Below are 12,100 nucleotides of genomic sequence, written 5' to 3'. Positions count from 1 at the left end.
AGAGGAGGAGGGGGAAGATGAGGATGCTATCTTAGATCCTAGAGCTTTTGCTAGACTGGCAGTTACTCTGCAGTTGCTGAGGCAGCTAGCAGGTAATAAAGAGTTAAGCCGCCAGCAGAGAATGAAAGAGAAAACCCAGTGCCAACTCCAGAAGTTAGGAGAAGGGTGTGTCTGCCGCCGCTCCGGCTGTGGCGGCGGCGTTACGAGCAGGTCCCCCGCCGACTGTAAGCCCCCGTAATCGGGGAGCCCCTTACCCCCTTGCAATTATCTTTGAGACAGGAGGGATTGTTTGCAGGCACTTAATGATTTTCAAAAATTACTGGGTAATATCAACTGGCTCAGACCCTCCATTGGCCTCACCACGGAACAGCTGCTGCCCTTGTTCAACATTTTGCGTGGGGATCCTGACCCCACGTCCCCGCGTGTCCTCACGCCTGAAGCTGAGGACGCGCTCGCTTTAATAGATCAAGCTTTGAGCCAGCAACAGATTCTAAGAGTGTCTCCTAATCAACCTTTTTCTTTGTTAATTCTAGATACCCCTTACTTGCCGACGGGCCTCCTCTGGCAGGGGGGGCCCCTAGAATGGCTGCATTTGCCCAGCCAGCGGCGTAAGGTGATTTATCCATACCATCAGGCTATAGCCACTGTAATCCAGAAAGGGCGCTCCCGGGCCCTGGAGCTTTTCGGCCGGGAGCCACTTCATATTGTCCTCCCCCTCCAAAAGGACCTAGTGCAACGATTGTTCCAGAATGATGAAGACTAGGGGACGGCTCTCGCAGGATTCCCCGGCCAACTCACATATCATCTCCCCAAACATCCCTTACTTAACTTTTGGACGGCTCATCCCTTTGTTTTCCCTAAGGTGTGCTCTCCACGCCCTCTCACCAATACTTCGCTAACATTTATAGATAGCTCCAACAACGGCACAGCCGCCTGGGTTATTAATAACATCCCTTATGTTTTGCAGACAGGAGAATCTTCTGCTCAACGCGTTGAACTCGCTACAATCATCAATGTCTTTGAACAACTATCTAACTACTGCTTTAATTTATATTCTAACGCTCAATATATTGTATCTCTCCTTCCTCACCTGGAGACTGCTGTGTTGCCTGGACCGGAGACTTCTCCCGTTATGCCTTCTCTTTTGCGCCTTCAACATTTGCTTCGCACACACACCCAACCTTGCTTCATAGGGCACATTTGCGCCCACAGCAATTTGCCTGCAGTCCTTTTCTCTTCTTGGGCTGCCCCGCCAAATTAAAACTGATAATGCCCCTACTTATACCAGCGACAGCTTTCGCCGCTTCTGTGCTACTTTCACTATTGCCCATGTGACAGACATTCCTTATAATCCGCAGGGGCAAGCGCTCGTCAAGGGCGCACATCAATCACTTAAGCTTTTACTTAAAAAAAAACAAAAGGGGGGGAGGCGGGGACATGTGTGTGTTTTCCCTAGGAACGCGCCAGCCCCCCTTTGGATTCCCGAACGACTTGCTCGTCCCCAGAATGAAGAAGCAGAACAAAGAGGAGAGAAATCTTCCCTTCCGTTTGAAGAAGTTGTCGCTCGGGGAGGAGGACCCCGAGCTCCTAGTCGGCCACCATCTCTATCCTCTGCTTCAGATGCCTCCTGAGGCACAGGGCCCGCCTCCTTGCCCGAATAGAGGCCGCGTGCGACCCCCCTCGCGGGCCACGCGAGAGTCGCTGCCTGTCACTTGGGGGCAGATCAAGCGCCTCACCGGAGAGGCGCAAGCCGCCGTGGCCCATGCCGGGCTTCCCAGCTGTCCCAGCACGCTGTTATTGGCCATGGTGGCTGTCCTCACTGCTCAGCACTGCATGCGCAGATTCAGCGGATGTCCAAGGCCCACCTGGACCTGAGTGCTGCAGACACAGCTCAGGACATTCTGAACAGCCTGCGAGACGCTTGGGGGAATGATGACTGATAGACTCGAGTAGTTAGAGGGGCGGCAATAGTTGGGTTGTTTATTTGCTTCCTTTTTTGTTTTCCAGCCCTCCTCCGATACTCCTGCAAACAGTGGCAATCCCTGCGGCTCCAACAGTTCAAATACCATCTAGAGGAGATGCGGGGCGCCACAAGCCCCCTTGGCAAAGCCGGGGGCCTGGACCAGCTGGCAAAGCCACTGCCCGTGGTGACCTTTCAGCTTAGAAAACAAAAAGGGGAGATGTGGGCGCCACTAGCCCCCTTGGCAAAGCCAGGGGGTCAGGCCCTTGGCAATAGCTACTGCTTCGTGGAGACGGTGGACCTACTGACTGGTCGTTTTGGTTTTGCCCCGCGCGCGGCAGTCCTTCCACTCTGCACTCAGCAAATACATACGTGCAGTCTCACTCAAGGGGGAGAAAGCCCATCACCCCGCCGAGAAACAGCCCTAACTGGGAAGAGTCCCCGAGCTCCCAAGGAACTGGTGGCCCTGCTCCTTCTGGGCAGACCCCGGCTGAGAGGCCGGTTTCTGCTCTATGGCCTCCCAAATCTCTTACGTTTCATTCCATGTGACCATAACTGCCTACTCAAAAAAATCGTGAAATCAAGACTGTAAATCTAGAGCAGAAAGTAATACCCCTGTCTGTCCTCGTTACTCAGGCAGGCGGCTCTCCACCAGGGCAACCCTGCTTCTCAGACAGGGGACATCTGGCAGTGTCTGGAGAGACTTCTGGTTGTCACACCTGGGAGGGCTCCTGGCATCTGGAAGGTGGACAGCAAGGGTGCTGCCACGCACGGTAGGAAGCACCACACAGCCCACCACAGAGGGGGGTCCGGCCCCACGTGCAGGCAGTGCCGAGCCTGAGAAGCCCGCACAGTGACGTCACAGCAAGCTGCCTTCTGCCCCTCGCCCCTCCTGGCACTGCGCCTGCCGAGGTCACTGGCTTCCTCATCAGTTCGTTGGTTTGTTGGTTAAGCCAAGGAACACTGTGCACTCTTCATTTTACTGCTAGTCACACTGCTGCCACCACTGCCACCAACAAACACGTCTTCCACTTCTGGGCAGCCGCCCCGTGTCTGATGCACACACATCGGAGCACACAGCTGGGAGGTTCAGGGTGGCTGGGGACCCTTCCGAGGTCACTCTGCAAAGCCAAGAACCGAATACGAGCCTGGTCCCCACAGGGCCCACATACCGGACCGCCAGCTGTGTGGCCATCCACTCTGACTCCTGGGCATTATGTGGCCTTGCTGACCACACTCTCCAGCCAAGGCCCTTCCTCTTGAGCTTCTGCAACACCACTCACCCCTAGTGCCGCCACCAAGCGTTTCTTGACTCGCTCCTGTCCAGGCTCTTCAGCCCCTGTCTGGAGCCCCACAGCTTCACAAACACAGTCCCTCTGTGTCCCTGATGTGCACATCCAGCGACATCCAAACGTGTCCCTTGTTCCTACATCACAAGGGAGCTCGGCCAGGGTGGGGGAAGACCTGGGCTGAACACAGAGGCGCTCAGGCCGCCCCAAGGACTTGCTGCTCACTGGGATGCCGAGGCGGGTCCGGGAGATTTCTGTCCTGGAGACGAGGCTGACCTGACTGAGTGCACAGGACCAGACGCACCTCGTGGGGGTGTACCTCCCAGGCACGGCCGTGAGGTGCTGGACAGCCTGAGTCCACTCCGCCTCAGCGGAGCCCTGCAGGGCACCACAGTAACTGGGGTTCCTTGTCTACCCACTGAGGGGGCAGACGGCTCCCCACAGGGCCATAGTGGAGAGGGAAGCCACCCCAACGGTGACAGAGTCCCCTCCCGATGCTGGGAGGGCACAAGGGTCTGACAGAGACAGAGGATGGAGTCAGCACAGGACCAGCCACCAACGCCAGGTTCTAAACTTCCAGAACATTCTACAAGAAAGGCCACTCACGTAGATGCTATTTCCTGAAACTCAAGCAGTCAGCACCTTTCTTTAGGCAAAACCTAATGAACCCGTTCTTTCTTGGCTGAAGGGCAATGAAACTTAGTTTTCAGCCTCCCGTTCGCATTTATTGATCATCGGAAATGGTGTGTTTTCCTGTGATCGCCTTTGAAAACCTCTGAGGTGGGGGACTCCCCACTTTCTTTTTAACTGATGCTGGTTCTGCAAAGACCGAGTGTGAAGCAATGAACAAGAGCAAACTCCCTAAGCCCACGCTTAGGCTTCACCATGAAATTAAAGATTCCACACGGGGTACTTTTTAGTGGAAATGCATTTAGGGAGAAAAACACCCTTATATTACATTTAAATTAAAATTAATATGATGATGCCCCCACATTAATTAAAACTTCAGCCTTTGCCACAGTGACGTTAATTAAAGAACAAATGAAAATCTGAAGTCTAGACCAAATGTGTAACTCTGCCAGTTAATTCCCATCAAAGCTGAGAGAAATTAATTTCTATCTCGTTTCATTAAATTCTTAGGCAATGCTCATGAAGGTCAGGGGACACTCAGTGGAGTCACTGGCAGGGTTGGCATTAAGCAGCCACCACAAAAACGGCAAACCCGCAAACCAGTTTCCTCGTGAGGAATGATGACCCAAGCAGCAGGAGAGAATTTCAGGAGCAATTTTAAAAATTGGTCCTGCATCTTCTGCGCTTTTTGGAGTGCAATATATTCTGGAGGAGTTAAACTGTGAGCTCCTTTCGGGCATTAAACTGTGAGCTCCTTTGTGTGGCTGACATGATTGAAAATTCAAGTTCATTTTCAATATCTATCTCCTGGGACGGCACCGACTGCACATTCCGGGTGCCGGGAGGACTGAACCTGCACTCGCTCCCACGACCCACACCCTTCCTTCAACTCTCAGGGGAAACGCAGAGGCTCATGTCCTCACAAAAAGGTGCTGCAGTGGGCAGGCCCCCGAGACTTCCACGTCCTAATCCCTGCAACACACCAAGGTATCACCTTACGTGGCAAGAGGGACTTCAAAGATGTGATTTGGTTAAGGGTTTATAGACAGGGAGATGATTCCAGATTACTGGGGGGCAGGGGGCCACGTAACCACAGGGGTCTTAGTGAGACAGAGGCAGGACAGAAGGTCACAGTGATGTGACGTGAGGCTCTGCTGGCCGTTGCTGGCTCTGAACACGGAGGAAGGAGCTGGAGCCAAGCAGTGCGGGCGCCTGGGGAAGCTGGAAAAGGGGAGGAAACACATTCTGTCCCAGAGCCTGCAGGAGCACAGGCTCGTTAGCAAACTCCACTTTACCCATCTTGGGACTCACCTTGGACTCTGACCTTCGGAACTGAAAGACACTGAGCTGTGTTGTTTGGACCACCACCAAGGTTACGGTCACATGCTACCGCAGCGGTAGAGTGCAGGCACTCCAGGGAGAGAATAAATGCAGCTCGATCACTGAAAGCGCGTGCGTACGGATGGGCATGCGACTTCACAGAACTGACAACTGAAACATGCATCGGACTTTGTTGACATGCTCGCCTCCTGGGGTCTCTTAACGCAGTGCCTGCCCAAGGGTCCAGCCATAGCCTTGGGACCCAGGGACATCCAAATCCTGTCCTAAACCCCAGCCCCGCTTCCTGTGAGACCCCCAAGAAAAACAGCATGAGGGAAAACAGAGCAGAGAAAAAGCAAAGTGCATTTTGTGATTGGCCAGATTGATGTGCAGAGCCCCAGTGAGGGCGATTTGGTCCACTGGGCTTAAGCAAGGCCTCCCCTCTCCCCGCTGGTCCCTCACACGCTGCCCCAGGCCGTGGGGCCGAGAGCCCCTGGACAACTGCTGGGAAGCAGCAGAAAGAGAGATGGGTGTAGAGCCGGCCTCATTCAGAGAAGCCACCAGACCTGAGGACAAGGAAACAAGAGGAAGTAAACTGTGCACGTGACCTCTCAACACCTTGTCCTGTGGTCTCTAGCAAACGAGAACCAACGATACCTCACAATGGACCGTGCCTGCCCTGCTCTCCACTCTTCCTCCACCTCTTCCTCCTCTTTACCAAGTGTGAACTTGAGAGGAACTGCAGGGACAGCAGCCCGTGGATGGTTAGGAACTAGACTGACTCCAGAACCGGCCCCGCTCAGCTGCCCGTGCTCTCCAAGGCCTGGGCCGGTCCTTTGTCCTCCCTGCGTTTCCTCCTCACTTGGAAACAGGCAGGAAGAGGCCGGCCTCCCAGGGACTCTGCGAGAGAAAACTCAACAACAACACAGCCCCAACGTGTATCGCCACTGCATCTGCCGATAATGCACGAATCTGGGCCCTAACGACAATTTTAAAATGAAAACGCCCCAAAGTAGAACAGGCGGATGAGTTCTGAATTAGCTGACAGCCTCTGGATTTCCTCCCACACCATTTTCCCTAAGTCTGGTGTGAAAAACTGAGATAGGAGTATATATCCAAGGTACCCACCGCACGTACAGATTTACATTCTCCTAGTGCAGTTCAAAATAACAGGAAGATTTCAGCAGGTGCCAAAGACCACCTTGTCCGTGACCCCCTCCTCTCACTGCTTCTCTCATCTCCATGACCTGCCCCCACCACAACGAGCCCCTAAAACGGGGGCCACAGAGAAGGGTCGGCCCTGGAGAAGCAGCGAATCCCACTCCCATGAACACCGGGGGCCTGGTGGATAAAGGCTCACCTCTGTTACCAAGTCGAACACGGAGCTGTGGAGGGGCTGCCCGGCCTCCGTCCCCAAGCCAGGCAGTGGCCACTGTAAGAGCCACCGCAGCCCAGCGCCAGGTGCACCAGGAGCAGCAGGAGCACAAGAGTCGTGTGGTGAGAAGGAATATGGGAAATTACCTGATCGTAAACCTGACCCCACTCACCACGTACTTACAGCACATCAGGTACGGTCTGGGATTCAGGAGAAAAGTTTCCCATCTTTGCGACTCCCGCCGGGCAAGTGTCAGCCCCTCCTCTTTGCAGATGTGCAACCGGATGTTCAGGGACATCAGCAACAGGCCCCAGGCCACAGTGAGCAGAGAGCCCAACTCCAGGACCACCCGACTCCCAACCCTGTGCTGGGGCCAGTGACTTGGGGCCACCTGAAGGAGCACCTCCAGGCCACTGGAAGACGACCAGCCTGCTAAGTACCCTCTTTACCGCGCCGTGAGCTCCGGGACTGAGCTGAGAGCCTGTGGGGCTCGGCAGCTGAGCCTGCCTCTCACGGCCCTCTCGCCCTGTGCGCGGTCGGCCAGCTCGGGAGCCAGCTGCACCAGGCACGCGTGAGGGGAGGACCGGAGCAGACCCACTGAGGCAGCGCAACGTGGAAACGTGTGTTCGGGTGGGAAATGCCTCGAATCCACATGAATGGGCAAGTGTCGGGCTGAGAGGCACAAACAGGAGACCGTCCAGCCCGCCTTCGAGTGATCGGAAGTGCGTAAATCACGGGCGGGGAGTACAGCGTTTGCACAGCGTTCACCAGTCTAGTTCCCCACAGCACCGGAGTTCCGAGGAGTTCGGCTCCTGCAGGGCCCCGCTGGCTCGCTGCCCCAGCGTCACCCCTGCTCCCTCGGGCGGGAGGCGAGCTGGGCCCGGCTGGAACCAGCTCCCGAGCCTGCTGTGCACAGCTCTTCCCAGATCAGCCACACGCTGGTGGAGGGAAGCTGGCCCCGGTGGGACTGTTTACACCACAAAAACTGGCAAGTGCTGCCAATCAGGTTCTCCTCCCCTAGCCCTGGGGGCAGCCGGTTGTTGAATGTTGTCAGCACACATTCTGGGGGAGCCTCTGGAGCACGCTGAAGACACCTCCAACTCGGGAAAACACCCTGGTCCCTTCCCGTAGAAACCTACATGGGGCAGGGTGTCTCACAGGCACCCGTCAACCCCGGAGGCCTCCCCGGCTCCTCCCGGCTCCCACAGCTCCCTTCCCAAACCCAGAGCCGTGGGGGGCAGGGGGCAGGAGACTCTTCTCCAGCAGTCGGTGGCTCTGCCCACGCTACCGCATGACACTGTTTAAACAACAGTCAGTGGACGAGTCCTCTGTATCAGAACACAAAATGACCAAGCCCCGTGAGGATATTTTTTGAGTAGAAAGGAACAAAAACCGAGTGGGACTGGGGAGAATTACCTGAAATGAACCAAAAGAAAAGGAAAAGTTCCCAGACACGAGGCTCCAGCTTCCGGCCCCATTTCCCAGCTGTGCCCACAGCCCGCCAGCTGTCTGATTTCAGGGCCGGCTCTTCCACCAGAGTACAATGTCTCTTAGGAGCCCAGAGACATGGGTTGTTTCTCCCTGCACATGTCCCCTCCAAGGGGGGATGACAACACACGCACATACACACGTGTACATATATGACACGTATCTAACACAGCAGAGCAGGAAAAAACACCAGACACACCCTGCAGAGATGAAGAACACCTGGCCCGTGTCAGGGAGCGCCCACGCGTGATGGAGTCCTGGACAGGTAACTGAAACTCGGGCAGTGAAACAGCTAGAACTCAGCACGCTCCCTGCAAGGCAACGATGAAACTTCCGAAGTTCTGAGCAACGGCGTTATTATCAACCAGGGGCCCATGCCTGTCCCAGCAGCCACCGTAACGTCTTTCCTGCCAGTTGGACCCCGGGTGAGGGCAAGGGGAGGATGTTAAAGGAATCTCTCGCCTGCTACTCTAAGGCATTTGCTGGGGCTCTAAGGCATCCATCCTCTCCTTTGGTGAGGCCTGGACATCATCAGAAATGGCGCAGTGGCTCTGCGGGCCTCAGGTAATCTCTGGAGAATACTACAAGGGAAAGGAATAAAAGTGCACCGAGGCCAGACAAGTGTCCTCTCGTTCCACCCTGCCTGCCATCACGGCAGGTGGCCGCTCGGACTCCACTCTCAGTTGAAGGGCCTGGGATGGAGAGGCCGGCGGCCTGCCCAAGGGCACAGTTAAGACAGGATACAGATCTGAGCCGGACCCACCCGCCCCCACCCTGCCCCCACCATGCAGCTCCTCGCAGCTGCCATTCAGGAACGCACCAGGCACACGCTCCCCACTACCCCGATGGGTGGCTTTCGAACCACCAGAGTTTTTATGCTGTTCATTCGTTTCCACGCATCAGCTCTGTCGCACAAAGTGCTGAAGGATACAGTCAATTCATCTGCTTTACATTAAGATGCGCTTTATGGCAATTCCAGAGAGCGGATCTTCACCCCACATTGGGAAACTCTGAGCAGCCGAGTCTGCCATCCCACACCCATTTCCCAGGGGCAAATTTCTAAAACCGTCTCCGGCTTCACACAGATGCAGGACTGGGGAAGGAGTGGCAGCTGAAGCGCTGCAGCGAGTTTTTAGCGGAAGGTACAGCAGGCAGACACACACACAACAGCACTTCTCTCTCTGCACAGCATCAGCGCCTGGGCTAGAGCCTCTCAGGTGGGGATACACGCTTAGTCAATGAAAAAGGGGCAAAACACCTCAACCTTTTCAATCATATTAGAGGATTCATCTGTTCTCATTAGGTGAAGTGTTCTGAATGGTTTCTCCTTTTCAGGATCAGTGATGCACAGACTCAATAAATATTTCTGAATAATCTAAAGAAGCTCACAGCAAACACGCTTGCCACAGCATTCTTCATAAACCCGAAAGTGTTCAAGGCCAGGAGCACTGTGTTACAAGGAGCCTTGGGGGTTATGATTAGGAGGACCAAAGAGAAACGGCATGGCCGTGCTAACCAATGTCAGGTAAAGAAAGGAAGGCATGAGCTTCCCTTCCTGCAAAACACACCCCGGACAGAGAGCAGAGGAGATGCAGAGAAACGAGCCCTGAGTTGAGGGTGGGCGGGGGTTAAGGTCTGTGGGCACACCACTTTTTCATTTGGGGGTTCCATCAAGGTTGCCCCCCACTAAGAGATGCTGGTCACTGCCAACGAGGGAGCGGAGGAGGACCTGCTGAAGATGGAGCAGGAACAACACGCTCAGGGGTTAGGACTCAGGGATCAGATGTCACAGCACTTCTGGAGAGCAGCGTGGCGGGCGGGAGGAGCATGACCCCGGGCTGCACGTCACCTACCTTGCTGGACGAGCGCGTCGGCCGCCAGCTCGCCAGCGCCCACGTTGGCGTACTCCTCGTTGGGGTGCTTCCGGTTGTAGTGCCTCTTCAGGGAGCCCGAGATGTTGCAGGAGTAATGGCAGTGGGCGCAGCGGAAAGGCTGTGGGGACAAGGGGGACTTGTTAGGGATGTGTGAGCCCGGCCACGACCGGGCTCGCGGGAGAAGGGGCAGGCACGGCTCCCCCAAAACATCCACCGTCAGTCACCACCTCCCACTGTGCATGTCTGAGACCCCAGAAGCCGGCGGGAGCGAGCCCGCCCCACTGGGCCTGCTCCAGGGAAAGCGTGGCCGTATTGTTGAGTCCTGCCTCTGTGAGACCAACCAAGTGACAGGGCAGGGCGTCCCCCGACTAGGAGGGGCCTCTGCACACATGGGTGCTTTCGTTTCTTTCCTTTCTGTTCCCTTCTATTTGCCCCAGAACTTACAGTTCTTGTTCAACAAGAAAATGAGAAAAGAGCAGTACAGCAACACATCCCTTCTGGTTCAGTGAATGCCACTCCAAGGGGCTCCCCTGACAAGACCTCCCCCGATGCACCTGCTTCTCTACCTGAGCCGCTTCCTGCAGCATTTGCCTGTGAGCATCTGCCTAGGCACAAGTGTCCACCCAACACCCAGCACCAGGGAAGGCCACCTGTTACTATCTACTTCCACCTGCCCCCAGCCTGGGCCAGACGAGGCACTTTCAGGATGCGGACACAAAAGGCCCTGCAGCCCTGCCCTGCTCGGACCTCGGGGGGCCTGAGTACACCTGGCCATCGGGTTGGTGGTGGAGGACATCCAGTTCATGGTCACACCCCACACCCTTACTCCTGGCTGGGGCGCTGTCCGGTGTCCCTCCGAACCACGTGCTGTGTACCTGCACAGCAGCGGCTGGAGAAAGCCCCTGGTGGGCGCTCAGGGCACCACAGCACCTTCCTGGCCAGTGGGAATTGGGGAGGGGGCATGGAGCAGCCCACAGTGCAGGGGGTCCTGATGGGCAAGTTCAACTGACCTCCAGTGCTGCCCAACGAAGGAACCTCGGGAGGTGGTGAGGCTCTCTGAGCACTGGCTTCTCATCAGTGAAGTGGGGATAATGACACCCCCCTGTAAGGTTGTGAGCACTGAAGGACGTCATGTGAAGGGACCCTCAGATGCCACAGAAACTGTGGTTTGCGGTTCTCAGGAGCACTCTCACACAGCCCACGCCCTGCCGGTGGGGGCTGATGCACCAGTGTCTGCTGCAGCCTCGACCCACCCTGACTCCGTGGCGGTCCAGCTCCTTAACCTCTCGCCACCGACACCCAGAAGGCTGGACCAGCAGCCACGCATCTGTGAAGGCGAAGCCCTGCACCAGCAAGTGGGGAACAGGTCCCCTCCTCTCTGAGGCTTTCATCAGCCCGTCCTTCAGTGGTCTCTTCCCTTCAGGTCTACAGATGTACTGCAGCCTTCCCAGGGACTGAGAGAGACTGAGAGCGGAAGGGGAGTGGAGGAGCAGAGGGAAGAAAGTGAGAAGGAAAACCTTCTGTCTGCCTTGTCCTCCTTTAGCAGCCACCAGCCTTCCTCCAAGGCCCCGTCCACCCCAGTCTTGAAGAGCAGGCCCCACCCATGGCTGACCCTCAGGGGTTCACCTCTGATCTCAGGGCCAGAGATCCCCCCTGCAGTACAGGCGGCTCTCCTCCCAGACCTTACACACACCCCGTCGTCTTTAGCTGGCTGCCACTTCCCGCTGTGACATGTGCTACGGGTGACGAGGCGATCACCAGGCCCTCCGGGGCTCTGAGCAGTCTCGGTTTATTTGCTGGATCCCCTTCCGAGGCTCATGGTAAGTGCTGGCTGTCTCCCACGTTCCGTCCCGGGGCCGGTCTTGCCTTCTGCCACCATTCCAGGGACCGTGTTCACGTCGTTGCCTGCTGGGTCCCTATATCCAGTTACGATTCCTCCTGAACCACAGGCAGGAACTTTCAACCATCTTGCAGGTTTCCCTGCAGCGATGGTCTGTGGGCACCTCCAAGTAAGCACACACAATTTCAGCCTCATGCTCTTTCTGCAAAACCAACTGAGCACCCAAAGACAGAAGCCTGAGCGTCGTCCGAGATGTTTTCTTCTCTTGCCGTTCCAATGTCTGAGTCTCGAGCAGGCTTCCTTGGACACCTCTCCAGAGCCCAT

At 56.0% G+C, this 12,100-nt stretch overlaps 1 protein-coding gene across 2 annotated transcripts in view; it reads right to left on the bottom strand.

Annotated features, from left to right (window-relative positions):
- Positions 1–12,100, bottom strand: part of ZFAT (zinc finger and AT-hook domain containing) — a 114,033-nt gene that overhangs the window by 21,725 nt on the left and 80,208 nt on the right. For both annotated transcript variants that reach the window (XM_037166717.2, XM_053661188.1), the window contains exon 12: positions 9,916–10,054. In XM_037166717.2, the coding sequence (XP_037022612.2) occupies positions 9,916–10,054 (139 nt within the window). The remainder of the gene's footprint in view (positions 1–9,915; positions 10,055–12,100) is intronic.

Source organism: Artibeus jamaicensis, unplaced genomic scaffold, assembly GCF_021234435.1.
Source record: "Artibeus jamaicensis isolate MK-2021 breed Jamaican fruit bat unplaced genomic scaffold, CSHL_Jam_final scaffold_916, whole genome shotgun sequence".
NCBI classification, from domain to species: Eukaryota; Metazoa; Chordata; class Mammalia; order Chiroptera; family Phyllostomidae; genus Artibeus; species Artibeus jamaicensis.
Note: the sequence above shows the minus strand (reverse complement) of the source record. Positions and strands in the feature narration are given on the sequence as shown.